Here is a 16,909-nt window from a genome sequence, read left to right as displayed (position 1 = left end):
GAAAGTAACAGCACTCACTGTTGCCCCAAGTGTCTGGTTTCCACATCATCTCCCAATGTCCTCAGACATGGATGGACGTCGAATACTGACTTGTACCACGGGTGATCTGGCTGTACCCCCAACACTAGTCCTGCAGTATTATTAAGAAGCTCCATCTGTAGCTATCTGCTCATCCATTCCTGTGGATTCCATCTCATCATTCCATCTCTTTGTGTGAGAGACGTGGTGTTATGTGTTGTGTCTGCTTAATACTGTTTAATATGCATTTGTAATGTCGTGTATTGAGCTGACCAGGGTAGTGTGTGTGTGTATGTGTGTGTGTGTGTGTGTTTGTGTTAATCACTGTGTGTTGTTTGGCAGGTCCGGGTCAGTCGGTCGGCTACCAGTCTGCGAGTTCTGTCCGTCTGTCGGTCAGCGGTCAAGATGGCGGACGTATTGGAGAGTGGTGGGGCGGGAGCAGGCTCTGTAGGAGGAGCCGGCAGCGTGGATTGGCAGAAGCATTGCGTTGCCTTGGAGATGCAGCTGCTCAGGTTCCGTCTGCAGGCGGGGAAGATCCGAGAGCTGCTGGCTGAGAAGGTGAGAGAGGGGGGCATCATGGGTAATGTAGTGTATCCACCATCACGTGCCGTGTTTCTTTATCCTGGCCAAAATAGGTGCCCATTTTGTTTTTGCCCTAGCACTAGACCTGATTCGACTAATCAACACATCATCAAACCTTTGATTAGTAGAATCAGCTGTGTAGTGCTAGGGCAAAAACAAACGGTGCACTCAGCTGTATTTGAGTCCACAAGACCAGGATAAAGAAATGCTGGTCTGATGGAAAAGAACAAACAGTTGTACCCAAATCTACATGATTTTGTCATCACATAACATAAAGTACCGGATTATGTTTCCCACCCGCGGGGCAGCCTTGCCAGTGTGTGTTTTAACCTGACATTGATTCGTTGTGCATGAATGAACTGTACTATGTCCAAAATGCACTGTTTGTTTACCATTATACAGCCAACAGACACAGACCGTGTGGGATCTGGTTATGCTATGATGATGATCATTTGTGTTGATTTAGTAGAACCGGCTGGTTCAAGAACATTTTCTTTGAGTATTCCTCCTTGGCCACTTGCCACACTGACACAAAAGACTACCTGTGAATGAACACCTACAACCTCCCTCCTCCTATCCCTCTGTCTCTCCCTTTGGTGCTTTTGTCGTCCTCTAGACTCTGTCATGCTGCATTGACCTCTGTGTTGCAACAAATGGTTAACTATCTGTTCCTTGTCTGTTCCAAACAGCCCTGCATGAAAGCAAGTAAACTTGTGTGAATGAGTGCCTGAGGGAAAATACAGGTGTGTGTGTGTGTGTGTGTGGTTTGTGCTGTGTGTGTGTGTGTGTGTGTGTGTGTGTGTGGTTTGTGCTGTGTGTGTGTGTGTGGTTTGTGCTGTGTGTGTGTGTGTGTGTGTGTGTGTGTGTGTGTGTGTGTGTGTGTGTGTGTGTGTGTGTGTGTGTGTGTGTGTGTGTGTGGGTATCAGGGGGGCTGCTGAGGGGAGGACGGCTCATAAGAACGGCTTGAACGGAACAAATGAAATGGCATTAAACGCATGGAAACCATGTATTTGATACCATTCCACTGACTCCGCTCCAGCCATTACCACGAGCCCGTCCTCCCCAATGAAGGTGCCACCAACCTCCTGCGTAAGTGTTCTGAGAAAGTTCCTTATAAAAATCCTTCCAGGAACAGTATAGCAACATTTACGAGGGATAGTTCTTCACATTTTTAATTGTAACATGAAACAAACATTTTCCTTGCTTGTTTCAAAATATTCAAATAATGTTCAGAGTATATAAAAAAAGGGATAACCAAGAAAAACTTCCAAAAAGACTAATTCAAGGCAAAACATTGTTGGAGCAACAAAAAAGGCAGAGATCATTTATTATTTGCTCACTTGCTTAGTGTTCGGAGTAACGTTGTTCTTAAGCAACCTTTTGAAAGTCATTTTGCTCTGGGACTGCTTCTTGCTAGCTATAAGGGAGTATAAAACCAAGTATATTTGCATTGTTTTGGTAAGGAGGACTGTCATTTTAAGTTTCACCCCTTGTCCTCCTGCTGTAGGTCAGTCAGCCGGATGTTTACAGGGCAACTTTAGGATTAATGATAAGATGATAAAGTCTCTCTGTTGCCCAGTGGCCTCTGTAGGGTTTTCATTTCTGTCTATTGTCAACCTATCAGCCCTCTACCTTCACTCTCTGTGTGTGTGTGTGTGTGTGTGTGTGTGTGTGTGTGTGTATGTGTGTGTGTGTGTGTGTGTGTGTGTATGTGTGTGTGTGTGTGTGTGTGTGTGTATGTGTGTGTGTGTGTGTGTGTGTGTGTGTATGTGTGTGTGTGTGCGCGTGTGTGTCTGTGTGTGTGTGTGTGTGTGTGTATGTGTGTGTGTGTGCGCGTGTGCGTGTGTGTCTGTGTGTGTCTGTGTGTGCGTGCGTGTTAATCACTGTGTGTTGTTTGGCAGGTCCGGGTCAGACGGTCGGTTACCAGTCTGTGAGTTCTGTCTGTCTGTCGGTGTCGCGCATGTGTGGCAGGGGCGTGAGGCAATCATTCCAAACAGCAATAACATGGCCGATTAGCACTCAACACCCTCCCCCCCCAGAGAGAACACACTCAGCAACAACACAGACCTCCACCCACCAGCCTTTTGTGTGTGTGTGTGTGTGTGTGTGTGTGTGTGTGTGTGTGTGTGTGTGTGTGTGTGTGTGTGTGTGTAAAAGATGCCTCGTTTGCTCTTTATAGAAGAGCTGTTTTCTATTAGTGATGGGTTGGCTACAGTAAGTAAACACTAGGCATGTGGACTTAGGAAGAAATTCATGTGAATGAATTTGAAACTATGAATGTCTTCCTAATGGCCCTAAGAAGTGGAGACGTGCTCTATCATGTGATGCAGGTCAATGGTCACCCCAGAGAGGAAGTCTATAGAAGGCAAAAGGCTACTGGCTCTGAGTGCACTGCACATATAAACATGATTTGTTGGGTTAGTTTGTTGATTTTATAGTACTGGAACCAAACGTGTGGAGCCTAAAAACATAGGATGAGGATAGTGCAAGGGAGACTAGAAGCTGTGTTCTCCAACCAAATTAGGTCTCACTGGACTTTGGGAAGAAACCTGAAATAAGCTTTTGGACTGGAAGATTAGAGAGAAAGGACTCTTTCTCTGTCTCTCCCACCCATCTTCCCTTTGTCTATCTCTCCTCATGTAACATGTTGACCTCTGGATGTCCACTTAATGATTGAGCCAACTTTTCACTAAACCATCAACAGTAACAATGGCTCTCACTAACCATTAACAGCCATATCACTGGGTTAATGATTATACTGTAGTCAGTTGCAGCTGAAACACCGAGGTAGATGGATGTTGGAGTTTGGCGAAGAACAGCCTGCGCTCTCTCTCTCTCTCTCTCTCTATCTCTGGTATTAAGACAATATAGTATAAGTTGCAGGTATGGCTAACCTACAGACCAGCAGCAGCTTTCTGAGGGTCTGCAAAAAAGGTGTAGAATGCAGGCATACGTTCATGGGAGTATTCTTAGATGTGTGTTACTGCTAGCTGCATTTCCAGGTCCTCTTTCAAATACTCGTTTCGATGTCTCACTATGGGATTCCCTGATAGGCGGATCACTGCAGGAGGAACCAATCACACAACTCCTGTCAGGGAGACAGACCGGGTTGAGTGGCAAAAGCGGCGAGTCCTTCCCTGCCAGTCGCCCCACCGCTGGTTATTCTCGCTCTCTTTCTCAATAGCCTGTGATTGTGGCTCGTAATTCGGGGCATTCCTGCATGTGGCAATACCACCACCTACTGTACTGGAGCGCCCGTGGCCCCGCCCCCGCCCCTGCCTGTGTACTGGAGGCCTAGCTTAAAAATGGACCACTATAAGTATGAAGAGGGGTTCCTGCAGGTGCAGGAATTCCTACAGAATGGTGCATTAACGTTTTACTTTCTAGTTTTGGTCCACCAGCTTCAAACAGCTGTAAAAAAAAATATATATATATTTTGTTGTACTTGAAAAGATATTTCACAGCCATTTAGATGTTACAATGATTCCCTACACTAATCAGTGCTTGTTTTCTCACATAAACTGAAATTGAGCAAACAGTATAGAATTTTTGCAACCAGAAAAGGACCGAGCGATTTCCACTAGATAACACAACCACAAAGTCAGAACAGCTTTCCCATTTTGACAGATGCTGCTCCGGCGGGAGAAATCAATAGGAAAATATCCCAATACTGTGAAACACTATCATTTCACTATTACTGCAGACACTTCATATATATATATATATATATTGAACATTTTCAGAAATTCCAAAGCAAAAATCCTATGTGTTGTACCTTTAAACATGCAAAAAAGGCTAATGAATTTGCCAGCTTGTCCCAATGACTTAGCATGAGTTTAGGTTAGCATGCTAATCGATTAGCATGCACCCCAGCCTGGATATTTTTGTCAGTTAAACATGACGAACTGAATACATTATGTACAGTATATTAACGCATCATTATCAAATATTGTAATGAGGAAACATTTGAGAAGTGAATGACCAACATATTCACTCCAAAACAGGAGTTGATTTTCTCTCAACTCAGCTCAAAAACATCTGCCATGTTTTCCAAAATATTTTAGAATGGCAGACTCATCACATGACCAATATCTGTTCTCTGATTGGAAGATTCCAAAAAATTGCCCACTCGGTGGCACTGCTGATCAAAATTGCTCAGTTTTATGGAAAAATGTTGCAGCAACCATTGCCGCAAGGCCAGCTAAACCACCAAACTAGCCTTTCTACCTAGCCAGACTGTAAAAATGCTAGCTCTCCTCTCTCATTTAGTTCAACCCACTTTCCCTCGTGGCGCGTTGAGTAGACTGACTGACCTAGCTTCACAGCTCGACTGTCAAGAGCGACGCTTTGTTCATTGAGAGACAAAGAAAGCACATGCTTTCTCCAGCTGGCATTGTGCTAATTAGCTAGGTTTTTAGCTTCTTTTTTTTTTTTGCTTTTACCCTTCTCCTCTTTCTCTACGTTCACTTGTTTGTGTTAACTAGACCGACCGGTTTAGCCTCACTGCATTACGTTCATGAGAGAATATCAGCCCAAAGTCGAACAACGCAACCATTTAGGGATGCAGGATGGGTAACAGTGGTTTTCACCGCGGACCAACCCAATCGTTCAAAATGTAACAAGTAGTTTTGGGTGTCAGAAAAAATGTAAAAAGTGCATTATTTTCTTTAGGAATGTAGTGGAGTAAAAGTAAAAGTTGTTAAGAATATAAATAGTCATGTAAAGTGCAGATTACCTAAAAAACTACTTGAGAAGTACTTTAAATTATTTTGCTTTACACAACTGGAGGAAGCTCATGTTCCGTATGCTTACGCTTAACATGCTGTCTCACTCTGTTCGTCCAGGCAGCTGGTTCACTTCAGTCGACATACAGGACGCTTATTTTCACATTAGCATTCTACCAGCACACAGGACGCTTCTCAGGTTTTCCTTTCGGGCACAGCCTATAAATATCTCTCTGTCTCCTTCGGGCTAGCACACGCTCCACGGACGTTCAGCAAGTGTGTTGGACAGCTCTAGCACCCCCGAGTATCAGGGGACGAATAGTCTTCGCCTACATTGATGATTATTTGCTTTGCTCCCCGACACAGGAGCCAACCGTGTGAGACACGGTTTCCCTTAAAACCCACCTCTTCGAGTTCCGGTTCAAGATCAACCAGAAAAAAAAGAGCTGTTTGGTGCCCACACAGAGAGTAGAATACCTAGGTGTCACGTTGGATTCTCTCCTCTGTTCCACAGTGGTGCACTCGGTCACGTTCAGTACGCATCTCAAAGTGCTGGGGGTTGATGGCGCCCACCATCTCCGTAGTACCACTAAGACTACTGAGGATGAGAGACCTCCAGCGTTGGGTATCTGCCCAACATCTGTGCACACCACGTCACCTCAATAGAAAGTTAAGGGTGACCACAGAATATCTCTCGGCTGTCCGACATTGGAGAAGCCCCTCGATCTTTGATTCAGGCACTCCCCTACGGTTAGTATCTAGCGACTCCTGTGACGGGCTGGGCGCGGTGCACGCTGACACGGCTGCCAGGTGCACGGTGTTTCCTCTGACACATTGGTGCGGCTGGCTTCCAGGTTAAGCAGGCATTGTGTCAAGAAGCAGTGCGGCTTTGCTGGGTTGTGTTTCGGAGGACGCGCGGCTCTTGACCTTCGCCTCTCCTGAGTCCGTACGGGAGTTGCAGCGATGGGAAAAGACTGTAACTAACTACCAATTGAATACCATGAAATTGGGGAGAAAAGGGGTAAATAAAATAAAAAAGACAAAATAATAAGGAAAAATATAAAAGAAAAAGAAAGATCCAATACGACTGTGGTGGCATGCATCAACTGCCCGGGTGGCACTCGCTCTCTGCGTCTACACAGACAAGCTGTCAATATTATTCTGTGAAGCAGAGCACACCTGCTCTCACTACGCTCGACTTGTCTCAGGCGTGCTGAATGTGGGAGCGGACTTACATATCTCTCCCTTATTAAAACTGCTTTGCTGATTGCACACCTGCAAAGCGAGTGAGTGAACTGCACGCACTGTCCGTCCCCAATTCGTGCCTACAGTTTTCCCGGGGTTATCCAAGGGTTACTTAATTGGCTTTTGGTTTCCACCCGCCACTCTTCTCTTCTACGGAAGAGAAAATCGTCTCTACAGTTTGTGTCCACAACACGCTTTGCACACTTACTTGGATAGAACAAGAGCATTACGTAAGAGCGACCAACTCTTCGTTTTTTGGGCACCTCCCTACAAGGGTCGGCCCTTCTCTCGTCAACGGCTATTCCATTGGACCGTGGAGGCTATTATAATTGTCTTATAATACCAATTGTTTATGGACCCCGGACAGCCTGAGGGCTCATTCCACTAGAGGTATGGCTACCTCTTGGGCACTGTTCAAATGCATCTCTTTGCGAGAGATTTGCGATACAGCATGTTGGGCCACCTCTCACACATTTATGAGGTTTTACCAACTGGATGTCACTGCACCTTTGTTGGTGCATCCTGTCCTCAGTGACAAAGCCTCCGAGGCAGTGGTGGAGGGGTGCCTAGAGAAGTGGGTACCCTTCAATTTAGCTAAATAAAAAAAAAGGAAAAGCATCCTGTGTGAAAGTTTTTATGAGAAACAGTAATAAATCCTATATAGGTCTTTCAGAGTCAGGCCAACAACCCAAGCTGTACTGTGCAAGTAGGTTAATAGTAGGCCTACTATTGAAACAGATACAGTAAATGAGACTCAACTGAGTCAGGAGAAATTGACAGATTTCTTATTTTTCACATTTCTTTCAGGTTTTTGCTCTCAAAGTCACACTTCAATAGAAAAACAACACATTGGGTGGTCTAAGTCAATAGCAATGCTTAAACCACATCAGGAGACCATTTTTGAGGTCTGGGAAATAAAGGTAGATTTTTTTCCCCGTGTGTAATTACTCTTCAATTCAAGTGCACAGGCACTGCTGTTTGCTTAGCGGTGTTTCTGTAGACCACATGAGATGTCGTTTCCAAAACAAATGGCCACTGGATTGATGCAAATCATCATGATATCATTTTGGCAGGTAGGCATAGGCGACTTTGTAGCTAGTTAACATTTCATTGAGAAGGTTTTTGGGAAAGCCTTTCCCTCTGTCATAAGCGTCGCTATATTTTTTCCTGTTACTTAATTGTTTGAAACCTGGACGTTTTACATCCTATAATGAGGCATGTCTTACGTTGCTTCAAAGTAGCCTATAGCCAAAATCCCACCATAGAAACCTGGATGCAATTATTTTACAGACTTCCTCATATGCATTCTCCTGTACTTATTGGTTTTCTTTCAACTTTCTTTCATTGTCTAGCAGCCAAAGGCATTATCCTAGTCATATTATCAACCCGTGATATTTGTTGCATCTTTAGATCTCCCCTCTTTCTAAATTTAGAACAGATCTTTCCATCTTTGTTCATGAAACCGCTCGCGTGTGCGGAGCGCATTTAAGAACGGTGTTTTCCCACAAATGTTATTTTGGAACATTTGGGTGTAGGCCTACCGCCGCGTGCACATCGCCGGGCCTAAAATGTGAATAAATAATAGGTCAGCATTGTAAGCGAAACGTTCTGATCTGTTCCATCAGCCTTATTAATTGATACGGCGTAGACCTCCCCTACACTACTTCAACACACATTGTGGGGACTAAGAAGTGAGTATACGCAATGCCCACTGAAAGATTAAGTGGGTACCCCGTGTATACCTGCGTATACCCTAAACGACACCACTGCTCTGAGAGGTGATATTGTTGGGACTACCCTGGCTTCGGGAGAGCACGTCTGTGATGCGAGAGTCGGCCATAACCCATTGTGAGACATCGAAACAAGTATTTGAAAGAGAACTCAAGGTTACTTTTGTAACCCCCTGTACTCTGAGGATGAGTGAGATGTCCCAGCGCATTTCTCTGCTCGCAAGAGGGCAAAGAAGAGAGACATGCTCGAGAATAACCAGAGGGTCTCCGACAGACGTTGTGTTATTGGTTCTTCTTGTAGTGATCCTCCTATCAGCAAATCCCATTGTGGGGCATCTCACATCTCATCTTCTCAGAGAACCGAGGTTACAAAGTTGACCTAGTTTCTCCATTTGTTTACTCATGTCCAGATTCTTAAGATAGTTGCAGCAGGAGTATGTTAACTGCGCTGTTGTCTATGACGAAGCTATCAGCTGTTAGTGGATGAGATGACCCGCTGTGTCTCGTCCAGTCTGTTATCCTGTCTGTCACTCTCTCTGTCCACCTCCCTCCCTGGATACTATCAGCCCCTCTGGATTCCTCAGTGTTAAGAGAGGAGAGGAGTACAATACCATCACCCGACCCACCTTCCAACCTTACAGCATTTACAACTCCTCTCAGCTCAACTTTCGAAACACAAGACTCCATTTAAAAAAAACAAATCTAGGCTATTTTATCTTCCACACAAAGAAATACTAAGCATTTAAATAAACATTTAATAAATAGATTCATCTTAGATTCTATGCTCTTACATGTAACTTGGTTGAGGTACTTGGTGAAATATGAGATTGTATTAAATGTATCAGAAAGATGATTCTGAAGTCAGTCAGAGTGAACAACAGTTGCTGGATACTTGAGATACTGTACTGTAGTTGTCTGGTCAGTGGCTGGGGGCACTCACCTGTTGATCGCCTGTTGTTAGCCCTGCAGACACATGTGCGCACGCACGCACGCACACACACACACACACACTTAGAGACACACACAAGCACACACACAAGCACACACACACACACATACAAAACACAGTACTGTCAGCCTTCAATCCCATAACTCAAGTTGATTCCTTTTCCCAGCTCCTTCAACTTCTAACCTCCTCTGACCTCCTTTGTTTTCTAAAGGTTACTACAAGCTCCACTCCGTTGATCCACGTGCGTTCGCGTGGGTAAAGTGGGATTTCGTGAGCAGCATACACATTCAAAAATGGGCGACAGCAAAGGTTTTTCTTCTTGTCATAATATTTTGTGAAAGAGTCACTTCACTAGCTAGTAGTAGCTAGCTGGCAGCCTGGCTAGTTGGCTTTAGACTGGCTAAAAACATAGCACGCTAGTTAGCCTTTTTAGCTCTCCACATCTCCATGTGAAATAATATGATTTATAATTAAAACAATATGCCTTGGCAAATATTTGTATCCTTGCCGGTGTAACCTAAAACATTATCCCATGCTGCTTATGTATTTATTCCCATATCAGCTAAAAATACAACATCATCATGTTTTGGTCACGGAGAAAAAAAGCACATGGCTAGCTAGTTGGCTCCAGTAGCTTCTTCTTAGTTAATACTTGGATTATTTTTGGTTGGTTTAGTGTTTGAACTGTCGCTGGGATTATATTTGGCTATTCTGATGATCAGATATACTGGAGATCAGATCAAGGAACCAAACGACAACACTGCCCCCAGAGATGACTCCATTTTCAGCTAGTGCAAAAGTATGTTGAATGCCGGAGCGTATATAAACTCGGCAAAAAAAGAAACGTCCATTTTTCAGGACCTTTGTCTTTCAAAGGTCATTTGTAAAAACCAAATAACTTCACAGATCTTCATTGTAAAGGGTTTAAACACTGTTTCCCATGCTTGTTCAATGAACCATAAACAATTAATGAACATGCACCTGTGGAACGGTCGTTAAGACACTAATAGCTTACAGACGGTAGGCAATTAAGGTCACAGTTATGAAAACTTAGGACACTAAAGAGGCCTTTCTACTGACTCTGAAAAACCCCAAAAGAAAGATGCACAGGGTCCCTGCTCATCTTTGCGAACGTGCCTTAGGCATGCTGCAAGGAGGCATGAGGACTGCAGATGTGGCCAGGGCAATAAATTGCCATGTCCGTACTGTGAGACGCCTAAGACAGCGCTACAGGGAGACAGGACGAACAGCTGATCGTCCTCGCAGTGGCAGACCACGTATAACAACACTTGCACAGGATCGGTACATCCGAACATCACACATACGAGACAGGTACAGGATGGCAACAACAACTGCCCGAGTTACACCAGGAATGCACAATCCCTCCATCAGTGATCAGGCTGTCCTCAATAGGCTGAGAGAGGCTGGACTGAGGGCTTGTAGGCCTGTTGGAAGGCAGGTCCTCACCAGACACCACCGGCAACAACGTCACCTATGGGCACAAACCCACCATTGCTGGACCAGACAGGACTGGCAAAAAGTGCTCTTCACTGACGAGTTGCGGTTTTGTCTCATCAGGGGTGATGGTCGGATTCACGCTTATCGTCGAAGGAATGAGCGTTACACCGAGGCCTGAACTCTGGAGCGGGATCGATTTGGAGGTGGAGGGTCCGTCATGGTCTGGGGCGGTGTGTCACAGCATCATCGAACTGAGCTTGTTGTCATTGCAGGCAATCTCAACGCTGTGCGTTACAGGGAAGACATCCTCCTCCCTCATGTGGTACCCTTCCTGCAGGCTCATCCTGACATGACTCTCCAGCACGACAATGCCACCAGTCAGACTGCTCGTTCTGTGCGTGATTTCCTGCAAGACAGTAATGTCAGTCTTCTGCCATGGCCAAACGAAGAGCCCGGATCTCAATCCCATTGCGCACGACTGGGACCTGTTGGATCGGAGGGTGAGGGCTAGGGCCATTCCCTCCAGAAATGTCTGGGAACTTGCAGGTGCCTTAGTGGAAGAGTGGGGTAACATCTCACAGCAAGAACGGGCAAATCTGGTGCAGTCCATGAGGAGGAGATACACTGTAGTACTTAATGCAGCTGGTGGTCACACTAGATACTGACTGTTACTTTTGATTTTGACCCCCCCTTTGTTCAGGGACACATTATTCAATTTCTGTTAGTCACATGTCTGTGGAACTTGTCCAGTTTATGTCTGTGGTTGAATCTTGTTATGTTCATAAAAATATTTACACATGTTAAGTTTGCTGAAAAAACTCTGAATCTTGCGTCTCCATAGAGCTTGTAGTAAGCTTTACTTGGATGTGTCAGATACTTTAATGTTCATTCCATTTGATAAGTACCTCCTATGTCCCCTCGTTGTCATCTTTGCCTGCTTAAAATCTTCCTGAGAGACTTGCTAACCATATGCTTTTTACTACTGGTTAATGTGTGGTGAAGACTTTGTTTACTTCTCTGACTCCTTTCTCACTCGGCCAGTAATGCCTTTCTTTGGACTCATTCTCAAGGTTTTTGACCTTGAGGTGAAGAGTCACTTCACCACTAACCACTAACACCCTACGCCCACTCCTTCCCTCTGTTCCCCCCCTTCTCCCCTAGATTTAGTCAGTGTTAATCCAGCCGTGAGTGACTAAATCTGTTTCCTAAATGGCATCACATTCCCTATATAGTGCACTAGTTTTGACCAGAGCCCTGTAAGCCCTGGTCAAAAACAGTGCACATACATACAGTTGAAGTCTGAAGTTTACATACACCTTAGCCATATACATTTTAACTCCGTTTTTCACAATTCCTGACATTTAATCCTAGTAAAAATTCCCTGTTTTAGGTCAGTTAGGATCACCACCTTATTTTAAGAATGTGAAATGTCAGATTAATAGTAGAGATAATTATTTATTTCAGCTTTAATTTCTTTCATCACATTCCGAGTGGGTCAGAAGTTTACATGCAGTCAATTAGTATTTGGGAGCATTGCGTTTATATTGTTTAACTTGGGTAAAACGTTTCGGGTAGCCTTCCACAAGCTTCCCACAATAAGTTGGGTGAATTTTGGCCCATTCCTCCTCGCAGAGCTGGTGTAACTGAGTCAGGTTTGTAGGCCTCCTTGCTCGCACACACTTTTTCAGTTCTGCCCACACATTTTCTATAGGATTGAGGTCAGGGCTTTGTGATGGCCACTCCAATACCTTGACTTTGTTGTCCTTAAGCCATTTTGCCACAACTTTGGAAGTATGCTTGGGGTCATTGTCAATTTGGAAGACCCATTTGCGACCAAGCTTTAACTTCCTGACTGATGTCTTGAGATGTTGCTTCAATATATCCACATCATTTTCCTACCGCATGACACCATCTATTTTGTGAAGTTCACCAGTCATTCCTGCAGAAAAGCACCCCCACAACATGATGCTGCTTCATGGTTCCCCCTTTTTCCTCCAAATACAACAATGGTCATTATGGCCAAACAGTTCTGTTTTTGTTTCATCAGACATTTCTCCAAAAAGTACGATCTTTGTCCCCATGTGCAGTTGCAAACCGTAGTCTGGCTTTTTTTATGGCGGTTTTGGAGCAGTGGCGTCTTCCTTGCTGAGCGGCCTTTCAGGTTATGTTGATATAGGATTTGTTTTACTGTGGAGATAGATATGTCTGTACCTGTTTCCTCCAGCATCTTCACAAGGTCCTTTGCTGTTGTTCTGGGATTTATTTATTAACTTTTCGCACCAAAGTACGTTCATCTCTAGGAGACAGAACGCGTCTCCTTCTTGAGCGCAATGACGGCTGCGTGGTCCCATGGTGTTTATACTTGCATAGTATTGTTTGTACAGATGAACGTGGTACCTTCAGGCATTTGGAAATTTCTTCCAGGGATGAACCGGACTTGAAGAGGTCTTGGCTGATTTCTTTTGATTTCCCCATGATGTCAAGCAAAGAGGCATTGAGTTTGAAGGTAGGCCTTGAAATACATCCACAGGTACACCTCCAATTGACTCAAATGATGTCAATTAGCCTATCAGAAGATTCTTAAGCCATGACATCCTTTTCTGGAATTTTCCAAGCTATTTAAAGGCACAGTCAACTTAGTGTATATAAACTTCTGACCCACTGGAATTGTGATACAGTGAATTACAAGTGAAATAATCTGTCTGTAAACTATTGTTGGAAAAATCACTCATGCACAAAGTCGATGTCCTACCCGACTTGCCAAAACTATAGTTTGTTAACAAGAAATTTGTGGAGTTGTTGAAAAACGAGGTTTAATGACTCCAACCTAAGTGTATGTAAACTTCCGACTTCAACTGTATATGGGCTAAACGTATCCTTATTCTAGTATTAATGTCAGAGGTCGAGGCAGTCTTTGCGAGGTTTCCACAGCTAAGCTTTAACTGACGTGTATCTCAATCGTTGTGCTCTATGTTTAGCTTATCATGCTCCAGTGTTGAAGTACCAGTCCTCTAGAAATGTAAAAACATCTGATCTCACCACAGATAATTCCTCCGAGACTCCCGTCACACACACGCGCACACCCACACGCACGCACGCACGCACGCACACACACACACACACACACACACACACACACACACACACACACACACACACACACACTATCCTTGTGGGGACCAAGCAATTGATTCCCATTCAAAATCCTATTTTCCCTAACCCCTATCCTTAAACCTAACCCTTAACCTAACTCCAAATCCTAAACCTAACCCTAACTCCTAAACCTAACAGCTAACCCTTAACCCTAATTGTAACCCTAAACCTAACTCCTAAGCCTAAACTAGCCTTTTTCCTTGTGGGGACTGTCAAAATGTCCCCACCGTTACCTTGTTTTACGATCCTTGTGAGGTCCCATCAAGGATAGTAAAACCAAAAATTACACAGACACACACAGACCGTAGCCCCCTCTGATGAGCTCAGTATATGGCAATTTCGGGACCACCCTCCACTATAGGATGAAGTTAGGTTCAGTGTTTCCTGAAAACCCTCTGATGACCTTGCCTGATAATGTTCAAGGTTTTATTGTTCAGTAGAATTGCATGCTGTGAAGAGAAATGTCTGAGTTGAATTGGTATCGTGCAATGACTCTCATAAAGGTTGACAAACCAAGGGTCCTCCCTCCTCTACCCCCTCTCCCCTCTCTCCCAGACCCCCCACAGCTGTGTGTGTGTGTGTGTGTGTGCGTTTGTAGTCTATAGAGCTAACAGCCTGTGTGTGTGTGTGTGTGTGTGTGTGTGTGTGTGTGTGTGTGTGTGTGTGTGTGTGTGTGTGTGTGTGTGTGTGTGTGTGTGTGTGCGTGCGTGCGTTTGTTTGTGGTCTATAGAGCTAACAGAGTGTGTGTCTGTTCGTGGTCTATAGAGCTAACAGAGAGTGTGTGTGTGTGTGTGTTTATTTGTGGTCTATAGAGCTAACAGAGTGTGTGTTTGTTCATGGTCTATAGAGCTAACAGAGAGTGTGTCTGTTCGTGGTCTATAGAGCTAACAGAGAGTGTGTGTGTGTGTGTGTTTATTTGTGGTCTATAGAGCTAACAGAGTGTGTGTCTGTTCGTGGTCTATAGAGCTAACAGAGTGTGTGTTTGTTCGTGGTCTATAGAGCTAACAGAGTGTGTGTTTGTTCGTGGTTTATAGAGCTAACAGAGAGTGTGTGTGTGTGTGTGGTAGCCTACATTGCAAGATGTGTCTTGTCTGAACCTGTGCATGGCAGCGTCTCTGATTTGAGTTGTTGAGTTTGTGTAAGCACTAGAGCTAACAATTGTGATTGTGGAGGCTCAATAGTTACCCCTCAAAAGGAGGGCAGTGCAAACTCTCTCTTACACAACCACACGCACACACAGGATTTTCCAGTGACCCTCTTGGACCCCATACTGACACAGCTGACCCGTAAGAAGGAGTAACCATGGCAACCTTTTTGTCCCCTAGATGCAAGAGCTGGAGCAGAGGGTTACAGAGTCTGACCAACGGGCTGAGAGCGCCGAGAAACGGGTACGGCAGAGTTTTAAAACCACGGCTTCAGTTACTGGAGAAGCTTCAGTCGCCTCAAGTCGCCGCAGCACAGTCTGCCCAGAGTCAGGCTCGTCTCCACTACACACAAGTCAAAAGAGTTGTTCAGAACGTTCTCTCTCCTTCACCTTCTTCCTCTGTCTTTGTCTCGCTCTCGTTCCTCTAAGTTCCGCACTATGCCCCGTATATCTATCGAGGCTCAACTTTTTTTATCTCCTCTACCGAGAGTCAGAGAAAGAGCCCGCTTATTCCCGTCTACCTTGCGAGTCTGTGAGCATGTAATCCTACTGTAGTTAATGATCTATTACAGGTCCATGTCATGGAAGAGAAGCTGAAATCTGCAAACATGCTACAACCCAGCGAATCAGAGAACTCGTTGTACAGAAGGTACCAGGAGCTGACCAATCAGGTGCAGGAGAAAGATGCGGTGATAAAGAGATTAGAGGTGCAGCTGGAAAAACAGGTATGGAAGTTATAGGGTGAGTCACAAATGTTTTCCTATCCCTTATATAGTGCACTACTTTTGAGCAGAGCTCTATGGCCCCTGGTCCAAAGCAGTGCACTACATAGAGAATATGGTGCCATTTGAGAAGCAACCATAGATAAGGAACATACATGTCCATTTATGTTCATAATGATGTGGGTTTTGATAAACCCCTGATAAACCCCTAAAACCCTGTTTTCTTGGCCTATAGATCTTAGTCAGAGCCCAGGAGGCTAAGATCATTGAGGAGAAGGCTGCTAAAATCAAAGACTGGGTTACATTCAAGCTACGAGAGGTAAGCTCAAATACAGCATGCAGTATTGTTGTCACGATACCAGTGTGTATCACAATACTATGACGTAAGGAAGAAAATGACACAAAACGTGAATTGGACTTAATTTCCTGAGGAAAATAGTCCTAATGTAGGGAGAAAACAGCCTTGTGTTGTCACCCAGTGTCACATTTGTTTACTTTGCAAGGTACAGATGTAGGACGTCTTTTCGAGACAGTTTGGAGGAAAATGATCCTCCAGCAACAGGACATTTGAATTATTACAGTGCCTTGCGAAAGTATTCGGCCCCCTTGAACTTTGCGACCTTTTGACACATTTCAGGCTTCAAACATAAAGATATAAAAATGTATTTTTTTGTGAAGAATCAACAACAAGTGGGACACAATCATGAAGTGGAATGACATTTATTGGATATTTCAAACTTTTTTAACAAATCAAAAACTGAAAAATTGGGCGTGCAAAATGATTCAGCCCCCTTAAGTTAATACTTTGTAGCGCCACCTTTTGCTGCGATTACAGCTGTAAGTCGCTTGGGGTATGTCTCTATCAGTTTTGCACATCGAGAGACTGACATTTTTTCCCATTCCTCCTTGCAAAACAGCTCGAGCTCAGTGAGGTTGGATGGAGAGCATTTGTGAACAGCAGTTTTCAGTTCTTTCCACAGATTCTCAATTGGATTCAGGTCTGGACTTTGACTTGGCCATTCTAACACCTGGATATGTTTATTTTTGAACCATTCCATTGTAGATTTTGCTTTATGTTTTGGATCATTGTCTTGTTGGAAGACAAATCTCCGTCCCAGTCTCAGGTCTTTTGCAGACTCCATCAGGTTTTCTTCCAGAATGGTCCTGTATTTGGCTCCATCCAT

At 44.4% G+C, this 16,909-nt stretch overlaps 1 protein-coding gene across 3 annotated transcripts in view; it reads left to right on the top strand.

Annotated features, from left to right (window-relative positions):
- LOC139374995 (pleckstrin homology domain containing, family H (with MyTH4 domain) member 1) overlaps nt 1-16,909 on the top strand; it is a 67,663-nt gene that overhangs the window by 14,758 nt on the left and 35,996 nt on the right. For all 3 annotated transcript variants that reach the window (XR_011627745.1, XM_071116322.1, XM_071116321.1), the window contains exons 2-5: nt 361-576; nt 15,185-15,247; nt 15,576-15,728; nt 15,961-16,044. Coding sequence is in view for 2 of the 3 variants with exons in the window: in XM_071116322.1 (XP_070972423.1) it covers nt 424-576; nt 15,185-15,247; nt 15,576-15,728; nt 15,961-16,044 (453 nt within the window). In the remaining variant the exon portion in view is untranslated. The remainder of the gene's footprint in view (nt 1-360; nt 577-15,184; nt 15,248-15,575; nt 15,729-15,960; nt 16,045-16,909) is intronic.

This window comes from Oncorhynchus clarkii, chromosome 19 (genome assembly GCF_045791955.1).
Source record: "Oncorhynchus clarkii lewisi isolate Uvic-CL-2024 chromosome 19, UVic_Ocla_1.0, whole genome shotgun sequence".
Taxonomy (NCBI): Eukaryota; Metazoa; Chordata; class Actinopteri; order Salmoniformes; family Salmonidae; genus Oncorhynchus; species Oncorhynchus clarkii.
The sequence above is the reverse complement of the archived record's forward strand: the minus strand, read 5'-3'. Positions and strand labels throughout refer to the sequence as shown.